Here is a 12,849-nt window from a genome sequence, read left to right on the forward strand (position 1 = left end):
GCTCCCGTCTTGACTGATTTATTTAGGAAAACCGACCTCCTCAAGAACCCGGGAGGCCAGACCACTCCTCCCTCAGACCCGAGTCCAAGTCTGCAGTCCCCGCCCGCGCCTTCCCTGGTGCCCCGAGAATCCAGCCCCCACGCCTGACAATGAGGTTTCGGGGAGCATGTTTATTCATAACGCAATTCAATAAATACGGCTCGTGGAAATGGGTTGGAGGGCCCGGGAGGTGCGTCTGCGCCGCAGCCGCACCGCTGGGTCAGGGTTCTGGAGTTTCCAGCATGTCCGCCAGGGCTCTGGAGAGGACGCAGAGGTTAGACAGCCCAAGTGCCCAAAGCTCACCCCAGGCGCTTAGATGGAGATGTTAACCTGCCCATTTTACCGACAGGGGAATGGAGTTCCAGGGTCGTCCAATCACTCAGCGGGACCTCGCCTCTCTAAGGGCCCTTAAACTGCCCCCCTCCACACACTTACTGGTACAGGGAGGAGGAGAAATAGTCGACGTAGCTTCCTGTGGGAGAAAAGATAAGAGGCTTGAGCGGTACACCACAGGCGAAATTAGGGGGCCACTGATTCACCGAATCCGGAATCAGAACTAGCTCCGCCCCCCTTTTTCTTAATTCCTTCCCTAAGTTGAATTCCTTCTACTGGGACTCCTTTCAAGGTCCAGCGCCTCTCTCCTTGCTCCTGGTGTTCCCATTCTCCAGAAGCCCCTTTTCTTCCAGTTCTACCTGCTTTGGCCCCGCCCGTTCGTTTCTAGACCCACCCTTCAACCTTCCACCCCTTGCCTACTAAGTAGGCTTCAGCATCTAGCCCCACCCCTCCCTCGGTCCAGGCCCCGCCTCTCCGCGCGTACCCCGCCCCACCCGCAGACTCCCAGCCCTGACCACGCCTCCGCGCCTAGCCACGCCCCACAACCTGCCGGGCCCGCCTGTCGGATTTGGCTCCGCCTCCACGGAGTTTGCCTGGCTGGGCTCCGCCCACGCTCACCTGGAGTGCAGACAGTTTCGCAGACCAGCGGGCAGAGGTAGCAGAACTGGCAGTGCTGGGGGCGGGGATGGGGAGAGAACTATGAGACATGGTCGGGGCGGAGCCGGGGTGGGGGCGGGTGCCGGACGGGGGCCCGAGTGGTAGGTTAAGGTCAGAGGCGGGATCGAGTGTGGAGTCAAGGCTGCACCAGGGATGGAGGGTTGGGTCAGTCTGAGGGCAGAGGCCAGGATTTGGGACTGTGGGTGCCCAGAGGGCCCCCGGCCATCCTGGGGCCTGGTGGAACCTGGGTCCGGGGAAAGTGTCACCTGGCACTGGTCGCAGTGCTCCCCCATGTCCTCCTCGTCGCAGTGACAGTTCTCACATTCAGTGCATCTCTGGGAAGGGGAGGATTCTGGTTTGGGGACACCGTTTGGGAGCCACCCGCCAGCCCTCCACCCTGCCCCCTGGACATTTCCCCAACTCCCGACGCTCACTACCTCCCACACTGAGCTCAGCAGCTTCCCCCTCGTTCCCCTCTTGCAAGGTGACACCACATCCCCCTGTCACTGTGGTCTGGGCCTGTGGGTGTTCTCTTCATGCCTTCTCCCTATTCTCCCCACAGCCTGCCAGGCCCCAGCCCCATTCCACCTGCCCCCTCTGCCGGACCCTCCCCCCCATCCCCATATCTGCAGGTATAGCTCAGGCCTCACTCCCTCCTGGACCATTGCCCCAGCCTCCTCCCCAGCTTCCTGGCCTCCAGTCTGCCCCGTACATGGCCCCGGAAGTGCCTCTTCACCTGGCACTGCCCCTGCCCCTCCTTTGCTCAGAGCTGTCCCCAGGCACCTTAGAGCCCCAGGACAAATTCCAGGGACAGCCTGGAGGATGGACCTGGGCTGGACACTCACATTGCAGAAAGAGCAGTAGCCACACAGGGACCCAGGCTGGTAGTTCCCGTACTCCTGGGCACCCTGCGGATCTGTGGGGACAGGAGAGCAGCAGTGAAGCAGGCTGACTCCACTCCTCCCTGCCCCTACCTGGCCAGATCACTTACCCATGTCCTCGCCACTCTGCTCCTCACTGGAGCCACCTCCAGCCACCTCCCTCCTGGCCAGTGGGTTAGGGATGATGGTGAAGGGGAGCTCCTCCTCCTCCAGCCCCTCTTCCTCCTCCTCTTCCCCCTCCTGGTGGTCTTGGCTCAGTGGGGCGTGAACCTCAGCCCTCCCTTCCCTCTTCTCTTCATCCTCTTCTCCCTCCTCCTCCTCGTGGCTCACGCTGAGGCCGTGACCTTCCTCGTCATCTTCTTCATCTTTCTGGTCCAGGCTGCCATGGCGGGTGCCTTCTTCTCCCCGTTCTGAACTTTCATCATCTTCCTCATGGGAGCTCTGGTCCTCCTCCTCCTCTTCCTCCTCAGAATCTCTCTCCCTCAAATGGCTTCTGTCCTTGACCCCCATGTGTTCTGGTAGCTGGTGGCCAATCTCATCTTCCAGGGACCCTCTGTGGCCAGTCCCTTCATCTTGGTGGCCTTGTTGCCTGTGGCTGGGAGCCTGGTGGCCAAGCTTGTCAGAGATGTCCTCATCTTCATCCTTGGGGCCTCCATGGTGGTGATGGTCAGGGACTGCTGACTTATATTCATCTGGAAAGTCCTCCTGCTCAGTGCTCTTGGGGCCTGGGTGTTGGGAGCTTGCAACATGGTGGCTGAACTTGACTGTGATCTCCTCTTCCTCTTTGTCTTCATCTCCAAGGCTATGAGTATGCCTGGGAATCTGGTGCCAGTGTTCAGTGGACACATCCTCATCCTCATCTTCTTCGTCTCCATAGCCTAGGTGTCCGTGACTGGGGATATGATGATGGTGTTCATCTGATACATCTTCATTCTCTTCCCTCCCATGGCCTTGGTGCCTGTGGACCTGGTGTTCATACTCAGTGGACATATCCTCTTCCTCATCTTCTCTGTGGCCTCGGTGTTCAGGACTGGGGATATGATGATGGTGTTCATCTGAGACGTCCTCATCCTCTTCTTTCCCGTGGCCTTGGTGCCTGTGGGCGTGGTGTCCATACTCAGTGGAGACAACATCATCATCATCATCATCACCTTCTTCTTCTTCTCTGTGGCCTTGGTGTCCGTGACTGGGGACATGATGGGGATATTCATCTGAGGCATCTTCATCCTCTTCCCTCCCGTGGCCTTGGTGCCTGTGGGCATGGTGTCCATACTCAGTGGAGACAACATCATCATCATCATCATCATCATCACCTTCTTCTCCATGGCTTTGGTGTCCGTGACTGGGGACATGATGGGGATATTCATCTGAGGCATCTTCATCCTCTTCCCTCCCGTGGCCTTGGTGCCTGTGGGCGTGGTGTCCATACTCAGTGGAGACAATATCATCATCATCATCATCATCACCATCACCTTCTTCTTCTCCATGGCCTTGGTGTCCGTGGCTGGGGACATGATGCGGATATTCATCTGAGTCATCTTCATCCTCTTCCCTCCTGTGGCCTTGGTGCCTGTGGGCCTGGTGTCCATACTCTGTGGAGACCACCCCTTCCTCTTCCTCTTCATCGTCCTCTTCTCCGTGGCCTCCATGCACATGCCTGATGCTATGATGATGATACTTGCTGGACTCAACTTCATCCTCATCCTCATCCTGATGGCTGTGGCTTCTGTGGCTGGGGAAGTGGTGCCCGTGCTCGTCTGAATCATCCACATCTTCGTTCCCATGGCCTCTGGGCCCACGGGCCTGCCAAGCATGCTCCGTGAAGACCTCTCCATCAGGGATATTCTCTTCTCTGACCTCGTGGTCTTGGTACCTGTGGTCTCGGAGCCCGTGACTGTATTCCCTGGAGACATCCTCATTCTCATCTCCGTGGCCTCGGTGGCTGTGCCTGGGGTGGCCAAACTCGCCTGGCACATCCTCTGAGGGCCCCACGACTCCTGCATTGTTGTTCCAGTTGCTGGGGCCCGGCCCGGCCCCTCTCAGCTGCTGGGTCATGGCGGGGGGGAGGAGCAGGCTGACCATGGCAGCCCAGAGGAGAGAAGTGTGCAGCCATGGCCCACGGTGGCCCATGGGGACGGACAGGCAGCAGAGCTTCTCCCAGGGCCGGCTCCAGCCGGATGAGTGTTGGGGTCCTTGCCCCTTTTGGGGTCCTTCTGGTTCTTTCTGCCTGTGTCGTTCCCTTGCTGTGCTCCCCGCTGCCTCTGCCTGGCTGCCTTTCTCCAGCCCTCACTGCTGGACACCCCTCAGAGGCAGTCTCAGGAGCCCCCTCACCCCCCCTCTGGCCCTCCCTCCCCACCTCCCAGCCAATAGGGTCTCTCTCCTCCCCTCTCTGTGGCTAAATTTACTTTCAGCCCTGAGTTATTCTGGGTCAGTCCCCGCCTGCCCCTCCCCTCCTGTTCCTCCTCCTCCCAGCTGGGGAAGGGGTAGGTGAAGGGATCTCAACTTGGCCAGGAGTGGGGGCCAAGGACTGGACTTGGTACTGCCAACAAGTTCATGTTTGGCAGCTGCAAAGATAATGGCTAGACTTTTAGTGGGCCGAGTTGGGGGGAGCCTAAGGCAATTGTGGGGGCCGGAGGCACCCATCCAGGAGGAGAGACCCTTGCCATGGAAGGATTGGGGACTGGATTCTGGGGAGTTTCTCCCCAGAAGGGGAGCCTTTGCTGAGAGAGTGGATGGCAGTATGGAGGCCCTGGACAGGGGTGGAAGGAACTCGCTCCAGCACACACACCTATGACCTCCTGTCCCTGGAACTCGGAGCCAAGGGCAGAAGACCAGGCCAGGCCAGGGCTATAAATACAGCGAGGGGGGTGGGGGCTCAGGTTACCCAGCTAGGCCACAGCTGTCCCTGTCAGAGCTGCAGGAGACACATGGCCCTGCCTGTCTGTGGGTCACTGTCTCCCACTCCTCACCCTGTCACTATCGCCCTGGCCCTTTGGGTCCCCAGCCCTCTTTATGGGTGTCCCTCTCTCATTTCTGTCACCCACTGTTCCCCAACCACAGGATTCTACTATCTTCCTGTCACTCTGAGCATCTGCTCTCCACCCAATTCTTTCTCTCCTCTCTCTCTGAGTCAGTGTACTCCCTGAATCTCTGTTCACCCCCTTTCTGATTCTCTGCCCCCTACTTAAGTTTTTGTGCCAACCCTCCCCCCCAATGGATTAATGTACCTCTCCCTATCTCTGGCATTCCATCTTGGGTTTCTGTCCCCCTCTCTCTGGATCTCTGTTTCTTTCTCTCTCTGGTCTCTGACTTCCCGTTTCTGGGTCCTGTCCCCCTCTCTCCGGTTCCTTGTCCTTCTCTCAGTCTCTTGTCCATCCTTCTCTGGATCTCTGTCCCCTCTCTCTGGATTTCTGTCTCTTTCTGGTCTCTGACACCGCTTCTCTTGGTTTCTGTTCCCCCCTTCTCTGGATCTCTGTCTCCCCCTTCTCTGGATCTCTGTCCCCCTCTGGGTCTCCGTCTGGCCGTCCCGTCTGGCCCTTTGCCCCGCCTCTCGCTCTACGCATCCGCAAGACTCCCCCCCCCCCCGACCTTGCCCCGCCCCGGCTGGGAAGTGGCGGATCCGGTTTGTCCTGGGCGGGTCTGGAAGCGGGGTTGGTGGAGGGAATGTAGGTGGCCCGGTAGGTTGCGGAGCCTGCGGCAGCATGGTGGGTCCGGAGAAGGAGCAGGTACAGCGGCCGGACTCCCGGGCTTGGCCTCTGGTTCCCAGAGAGGAGGGTGCTGGAGACCCAGATTCTTGGTTCAGATGAAGGAAGGGGTCGGAGTGGGGGGTCCCGGAGGTTGGGGGTCTCCGGACTCCTGGGTCCTTGGGGACAGATAGGAGCGGGGGCTAGGGGAGTCCTGAGCCTGGGGGAGGAAGGCGCTGGGGTCCTGGACTCCTGGGTCCGGGGAAGGGTGCGGGGTGGGTGCCTCCGTGTCCGATAGGACTGAGCTGGAGCCCTCCCACCCCTTGTTTCCGTCCTCAGAGCTGGATCCCCAAGATCTTCAAGAAGAAGACGTGCACGACATTCATCGTTGACCCCACTGATGCGGGGTGAGGAGTTCGCCCCTGGGGTCCACCCCGGAGCGTCCCCAGAGCGTCCCCGGCCCGCTGACCCCGCCCACCTCCGTCCCCCGCCCCCCGTCACTGCGGACACTTCCTAGGGCGTGCCCTGGTGGCGCTCTCCCTTGGGAGGGTTTGGGTCCGTGCAGACTCTTCCAATTTCCCTTCGGTCAGGGTCAGTGTTAAAGCCCCGGGCTTCGTTCTGTTTCTTTCCTTCCCTGTGTCTCTTCTCTGCGTCTTTTGCGTCACTTTCTTTCTCTGTTTTGGCTGTTTGTTTTATTCATTCATTCATTCCTTCCTTCCTTCCTTCATTCATACATCCAAGAAGCCCTCATTCACTGCTCCCAAGGGAGCATAATTATCAGGAGCACAGGCGCTGCCAGGGTTCAGATGTCACCTGGGACTGGTGCTGTGTGGCTTTGGGTAAATCATTTCACTTCTCTGGGCCTTATCTGTCCCCTGGACATAAAGACGGGCCCTACCTCCTGAGTGGGCATTTATTGGGAGGATTTAAACAAGTACCTGCTTGTGAATTTCTGGAATGGGGCCCAGCACGTGGCTGGCGCTGGAAAATGCCTGCAGTGATCACTGGAAGGAAGCAGTGATCCTGTGTGGAGGCCCCGTGCTCAGGCTCGGTGGCCAGGGACACCTGCATGAGTCCCGTGGGGTGTTTGCCTACCTTGAGGAGCTCTCGGCCTTCAGGGACGGTCTCTCCAGTGGATTCTGGCTTTGAAGTTGTTTTCAAGACAATCTTTGGGGCATGGGAAATGTCATCATTCCTAACTTAGTGTGTGCCTTGCATATCCTAGTGCAGTACGTCTTGCAATGATGTCTAAATAGAAACAGATGGACGTTATTGGGGGTGAGTGCTCTAAACCTTTTTACTGATGGGGAGTGTGGCCAAGGCAGTTGAGGGACCTCTGGTCTGGCGGGAAGAGGACTAAGGCAGAGAGATGGGAGCTCTGAAAGACGGGCAGCTGGGGCCCCGCCCGAGCCCCGAGGAGCCTCTGGCTATGGCTGGGGAGGGGACACAGGGTGTCACTGGTGCCTTCTGGAGGAGGAGGGGCCAGTGAGGTGGCATTTGAAGGATGAGCTGGAGTTTGACAGTTGAAGGCAGCCGGGAGAGAAGAGCGTGGATTCAAAGGTGTGGGAAGAACATGTGCAAAGTTCAAGGTGCAGGAGGCCTCCATGGAGGAGGGTGGACCAGGACCTTGGCCCTGGGGTGCTGGGGAGCAGTGGGAGGGGCAGGATCAGCTCTGGGTGTGGAAAGAGCCTTTGGGGGTTGTGTGAGGATGAATCAGAGTTCGAGAAGCCTCGGAAGAGGCTGGGCTGGGGTCTGAGTGGGACGGGAAGAGGCCTGAGCCAGGCCACCCCTGTGGGGACACAGGGTGGGGACAGGGACAGGAGCTTGGGGACTGCTGGATTTGAGGAGTAAGAGGGGAGTAGGAGGGGGGAGGATGGCTCCTGGACATCTGGTCTGGGACCTGAGAGACAGTGGGGTTGTCCCCAAGACAGGGAATCCAGGAGGATGAGCAGGTCTGGGGAATGTTGCCAAGCTTAGCGTGGGCCTTCAGGTATTAGGGGACTTGGAGGGAACTAGGGGATGCTGCAGACCTGGGTCCAGGACTTCTGTCCCGCATTCGAGAAGTCTTAGTTGTAGATGGTAACTGAAACTGTGGAAGGAGGTGAAATGTCCGGGGGGAGAATGTGTAAAGTCGGGGAAGGTGCCCTGGCAACTGTATGGCCTTTTTTTTTTTGCATGGAAGAGTATTTTTATTTTTCATTGTTTTTTATTTTTAAAGATTTTATTTATTTGAGAGAGAGAGAGCACAAGCAGGGGCAGGGGCAGAGGGAGAGGGAGAAGCAGGCTTCCTGCGGAGCAGGGAGCCCAATGCGGGGATCGATCCCAGGATCCTGGGATCACGACCCGAGCCAAAGGCAGACGCTCAACTGACTGAGCCACCCAGGCGTCCCCGGAAGAGTATTTTTAAAAACCTGCCTCTGGGGGCACCTGGGTGGCTTAGATGGTTAAGTGTCTGCCTTCGGCTCAGGTCATGATCCTGGAGTCCCGGGATCAAGTCCTGCATCGAGCTCCCTGCTCGGTGGGGAGTCTGCTTCTCCCTCTGACCCTCCTCCCTCTCCTGCTCTCTGTCTCTCGTTCTCTCTCTCGCAAATAAATAAATAAAATCTTAAAAAAAAAAAAAACGGAAAAAAAAACCTGTCTCTGAATGCCTCAAAACAAACATGCCACCTCACAAGTCACCACAGTCTCCAGCACATCCGCAGATTTCCACCTGATGCTTCTTTTTTTTCTTTTTTTTTTTTAAGATTTTATTTATTTATTTGAGAGAGAGAATGAGACAGAGAGAGAGAGCATGAGAAGGGGGAGGATCAGAGGGAGAAGCAGACTCCCTGCTGAGCAGGGAGCCCGATGCGGGACTCGATCCAGGGACTCCAGGATCACGACCTGAGCCGAAGGCAGTCGCTTAACCAACTGAGCCACCCAGGCGCCCTCTTTTTTTCTTTTAAAGATTTTATTTATGTATTTGAGAGAGAACACCAGCGGGCTGGGGGGGGGGGGTGGAGGGAGAAGCTGGGCGGGGAGCGGGGCTCGATCCCAGGACTCTGAGATCATGCCCTGAGCCAAAGGGAAGGCAGATGCTTAACCGACTGAGTCACCCAGGCGCTCCTCCACCTGATGCTTCTTTCCCTTAAATTATTTGCTTGGCCCCTGGGGCATCAAGTTTGAGACCCATGCAGGGAAACCACGTGGTCTGGGGCTCTGGGAACACCTCACTGGAGGGAGGCACAGAGAAAGAGAAAAGCCACCCGTGTGGCAGGGACAAGGCAGCCAGGGGAGCGGTGTGCCCTGCCAAGGGAAGGAAAAAATTTTTTAGCATCAGTCTTTGTGCTGTGACCGGTGCCATTTTGTGATAATCATGCGAGACCTGAATAGAGGCCATTGTGTTCGGGGATATGCTGGTCATTGCTGATATTATCGGGAACAATTTCAGCTTCAGCGGCCACACAGAGGAAGGAAAGTAGGAGGTAAGAAGTGCAGAGTGGGGAGTCTGCCAGTTCTGTCCACCAGAACTTTCTGCAACAGGAGAAATGTTCTATATCCATATTCAATATGGCGGCCACTGGCTACCATATTGTGGCTCTGGAGCACTTGAAATGTGACCAGAGCAACCTAGGAACTGAATTTTGTAATTGTATTTAGTTTTATTTTTTATTTATTTTATTTTATTTTTTTAAAGATTTTATTTATTTATTTGAGACAGAGAGAATGAGAGACAGAGAGCATGAGAGGGAGGAGGGTCAGAGGGAGAAGCAGACTCCCTGCCGAGCAGGGAGCCCGATGCGGGACTCGATCCCGGGACTCCAGGATCATGACCTGAGCCGAAGGCAGTCGCTTAACCAACTGAGCCACCCAGGCGCCCCTGTAATTGTATTTACTTTTAATTTATTTAAATGTAAAGAGCCACATGTGGCTAAGGTCGATTAGATTAGACACCTTAGGTTCTGGAACATTCCATGAGGAAGTTTTATCTACAAGGACTAGTGGAAAGTAGATGGAAGGTAATGAGGGGGTCCAGGGATGGGGTTGAGATAGGTGAAAGGATCAAGAGGGTAAACTGAGACATGCCAGCTCCCTGGAGGTGGACTCAGAAATGAGGAAGGATGTGCCCCTCACTGTAGTCACTGGGCCAGGAGAGGGGCTGAGTGTATTCTGTTCATCCTGGGTGTGGATTGATGGCCATTCTTTCAGTGTCTTTACAACTTTTAACAAATCCATGTACCACCGGTGGTATTATTCTGTGAAACTGGTCCTTAAGTTAAGGCTCACTCGGCTTACGTAAATTCAGGTCTCCTCCAGTATCTGAAATCCCTTCTGGAATCAGAGACTAAAGAGACGTAGATACATTTTCAAGTAAATTCTTCATTCCCCAAACCCATGTTGCTTGCTCTTTAAAACTCAGAGGCCCATCACTTGTCCATTTATTTAAGGGATGCAAGGGCTCCTTGTACATTTAAGGGGAAAAAAAGTTTTGTCTATGATTACCATAAATGAAAAAACTTCCTAGAGAAAGAAACAAGCCATAAAAGACCATCACAATGAGAAGCAAATGAAGGCATTTCCCTTCTAACTGGACATTGTTGGCAGCCCAATGTTCTGAGCCTGAGGCCTGCTTCTCTCTTAAAAAAAAGAGTAGCGGGGCGCCTGGCTGGCTCAGTCGGCGTGAGCAGGCGGCTCTAGATCTCTAGGCTGTGGGTTTGAGCCCCACGTTGGGGTGTAGAGATTACTTAAATAAATAAACTTTAAGAAAGCGCCCAGCAAAGCCTCTCTCCTTGACAGTAATCAGGAGAACTGGAAAAGGCAAGGTTATTTAAAGCTCTGTGTGGCCTTGGGCTGGAGTGGTTTCTCCGCCCGAGCCTGGTATGCAGCCCTCATTTCAGAACGCACCCTGTGATTTCCCTGAAGACGGCTGTGTTACCCTTGTCTTGATCTGAGGAGGAAATGGGGGCTCAGGGAGGTGAGGCCCAAAGTCCCACAGCTGCCCCCGCCTCTGGGTGCTCTCTGAAACACTCTGGATTTTCCTTTTCGTGGAATCTCGTCTGTTTGGACTGGGGGCAGCCGGGCCGGCCCCTGATGGCTGCTGGCGCTTCTGGAACGCGGGCCTCCATGAGGGTGGGGCCCTATCCCCTCCCTGCTCCAGCTTCCTTGAACCCCCGTGGCTCCCTCCCACCTGAGGGGCAGCGCCAGGGTCAGCATGGGCTACGTGTCAAACTGGGGGCGGGGGGGGGGCACATGCAGAAGTGTGGGCGCTTCTACAGGAGCCTTAGGGTCGGGGGAGGGGGGAACCCCTGGGGTTCATGCTCCCCTCCCCCCTCATCCCCAGAGGAGCCCTGTGCCAGTGCGGGCGTCCCCGGAGCTCCCACCCGTCAGTGGCTGTGGAGGATGCCTTTGGGGCAGCCGTGGTGACCGTGTGGGACAGTGACTTGCATACCACGGAGAAGCCCACTGACGCCTACGGGGACCTGGATTTCCTGGGCGCCAGCCGCAAGGCCAGCAACGTGAGGCCTGCACGTCTGGGCAGGGCTGGGGTCGGCGAGCGGGGCTGCATGCGCCAGGGGCTCCCCGAGGCGGAGTCTGGGGGTGCTGCAGCTGAATGCTACCTCCCCATTTGCCCATCCCTGTCTTCTCCTCTCCCCGAATCTCTCTCCCTCCACCCCTGTCTTTTCCAAGTCTGTCCCCTTTTCTCTGGGTCTCTGTCCCCTTCTCCGTCTTCATCCCCTTCCCCGTGTCCCCTCCTCCTGTGTATCCACAGTTCCTCCGGCTCTCTGACCGCACGGATCCAGCTACCGTTTATAATCTGGTCACCCGCACATGGGGCTTCCGGGCCCCGAACCTGGTGGTGTCAGTGTTGGGGGGGTCAGGGGGCTCCATCCTCCAGACCTGGCTGCAGGACCTGCTGCGACGCGGGCTGGTGCGGGCTGCCCAGAACACAGGTGACTGAGGTTGGGTGGCTGGCTGCGCCCCCTGAGCCCGGGCCCCTGCCCATCTCCCCCACTTCTCTGGGATGCGGTCTCCCCCCAGCTCTGACCGGGTGTTGGTCTCACCGTCTCTTCTCGCTCTCTGTCCCTACACACCCAGGTCTCTGGACCTCACCATCACGCTCTGTGTCTCTGTAGGGGCCTGGATTGTCACCGGGGGGCTGCACAGGGGCATTGGCCGGCATGTTGGTGTGGCTGTGCGAGACCACCAGACGGCCAGCACTGGGGGCACCAAAGTGGTAGCCATGGGCATGGTCCCCTGGGGCGTGGTTCGGAACAGAGACACCCTCACCAACCCCAAGGTGGGACCCAGAGCCTTGGAAAAGGAGGGGGCTGGGAATCCTGGGTCTGGGGGCCCGGACCCCTGGGTCTGAGGGAGGAGGGGCTGGGGGTCTGGACCCCTTGTCTGAGGGAGGAGGGGCTGGGCGTCTGGACTCCTGGGTCTGAGGGCCTTGACTCTTGGGTCTGAGGCAGGAAAGCTGGGGGCCTGGACCCCTGGGTCTGAGGGAGGAGGGCGCTGGGGGTAGGACTCCTGGGTCTGAGGGAGGAGGCAGCTGGGAGTCTAGACCCCTGGGTCTGAGGGAGGAGGCGGCTGGGAGTCTGGACTCCTGGGTCTGAGGGAGGAGGCGTTGGGGGCCTGGACTCCTGGGTCTGGGGGAGGAGGGGCTGAGGGTCTGAACTCCTGGGGCTGAGGGAGGACCGGCTGAGGGCCTGGATTCCTGGGTCTGAGGGAGGAGGGGCTGGGGGCCTGAACTTCTGAGTCTAAGGGAGGAGGGCGCTGGGGGTAGGACTCCTGGGTCTGAGGGAGGAGGTCTGGGGGTCTGGACTCCTGAGTCTGAGGGAGGAGGCCGCTGGGGGCCTGGACCCCTGAGTCTGAGGGAGGAGGCGGCTGGGAGTCTAGACCCCTGGGTCTGAGGGAGGAGGCGGCTGGGAGTCTGGACTCCTGGGTCTGAGGGAGGAGGCGGCTGGGAGCCTGGACCCCTGGGTCTGAGGGAGGAGGCGGCTGGGAGTCCTGACTCCTGGGTCTGAGGGAGGAGGTGGCTGGGAGCCTGGACCCCTGGGTCTGAGGGAGGAGGGCGCTGGGGGTAGGACTCCTGGGTCTGAGGGAGGAGGGCTGGGGGTCTGGACTCCTGAGTCTGAGGGAGGAGGCAGCTGGGAGTCTAGACCCCTGGGTCTGAGGGAGGAGGCGGCTGGGAGTCTGGACTCCTGGGTCTGAGGGAGGAGGCCGCTGGGGGCCTGGACCCCTGAGTCTGAGGGAGGAGGCGGCTGGGAGTCTAGACC

General features: G+C 57.9%; 2 protein-coding genes across 3 annotated transcripts in view; one reads left to right on the forward strand and one right to left on the reverse strand.

Annotated features, from left to right (window-relative positions):
• Positions 1-2: 2 nt before the first annotated feature.
• Positions 3-4,151, reverse strand: HRC (histidine rich calcium binding protein). 2 transcript variants are annotated; one of them, XM_045891910.3, is made up of 6 exons: positions 2,021-4,151; positions 1,875-1,945; positions 1,296-1,364; positions 991-1,045; positions 475-511; positions 3-296 (listed from the first exon to the last, which is right to left on the reverse strand). In XM_045891910.3, the coding sequence occupies exons 1-6, from the start codon at positions 4,038-4,040 to the stop codon at positions 260-262; spliced, it is 2,289 nt and encodes a 762-aa protein (XP_045747866.1). In that variant the 5' UTR covers positions 4,041-4,151; the 3' UTR covers positions 3-259. The 2 variants fall into 2 exon arrangements, with proteins under 2 accessions (XP_045747866.1, XP_045747865.1); XM_045891909.3 differs by having other exon boundaries at positions 919-1,045.
• Positions 4,152-5,489: 1,338 nt separating this feature from the next.
• TRPM4 (transient receptor potential cation channel subfamily M member 4) overlaps positions 5,490-12,849 on the forward strand; it is a 37,789-nt gene continuing 30,429 nt past the window's right edge. The window contains exons 1-5 of the mRNA XM_064581050.1: positions 5,490-5,635; positions 5,933-6,000; positions 10,914-11,088; positions 11,343-11,523; positions 11,707-11,870. Coding sequence (XP_064437120.1) covers positions 5,612-5,635; positions 5,933-6,000; positions 10,914-11,088; positions 11,343-11,523; positions 11,707-11,870 — 612 coding nt within the window. The 5' untranslated portion in view covers positions 5,490-5,611. The remainder of the gene's footprint in view (positions 5,636-5,932; positions 6,001-10,913; positions 11,089-11,342; positions 11,524-11,706; positions 11,871-12,849) is intronic.

The sequence above is a fragment of the Mirounga angustirostris genome, unplaced genomic scaffold (genome assembly GCF_029215605.1).
Source record: "Mirounga angustirostris isolate CCGP_5_RB_7025 unplaced genomic scaffold, mMirAng1.0.hap1 SCAF_16, whole genome shotgun sequence".
In the NCBI taxonomy this organism is placed as follows: domain Eukaryota; kingdom Metazoa; phylum Chordata; class Mammalia; order Carnivora; family Phocidae; genus Mirounga; species Mirounga angustirostris.

Bases quoted from the DNA above. Each gene is read 5' to 3' on its own strand.
- HRC (XM_045891909.3), bottom strand. From the start codon at position 4,040: ATGGGCCACCGTGGGCCATGGCTGCACACTTCTCTCCTCTGGGCTGCC. The intron at 1,046-1,295 runs GTGACACTTTCC...CCCCGCCCCCAG, and splicing joins AGCACTGCGACCAGTGCCAG to CACTGCCAGTTCTGCTACCT. The intron at 297-474 runs GTAAGTGTGTGG...CGTCCTCTCCAG, and splicing joins TTCTCCTCCTCCCTGTACCA to AGCCCTGGCGGACATGCTGG.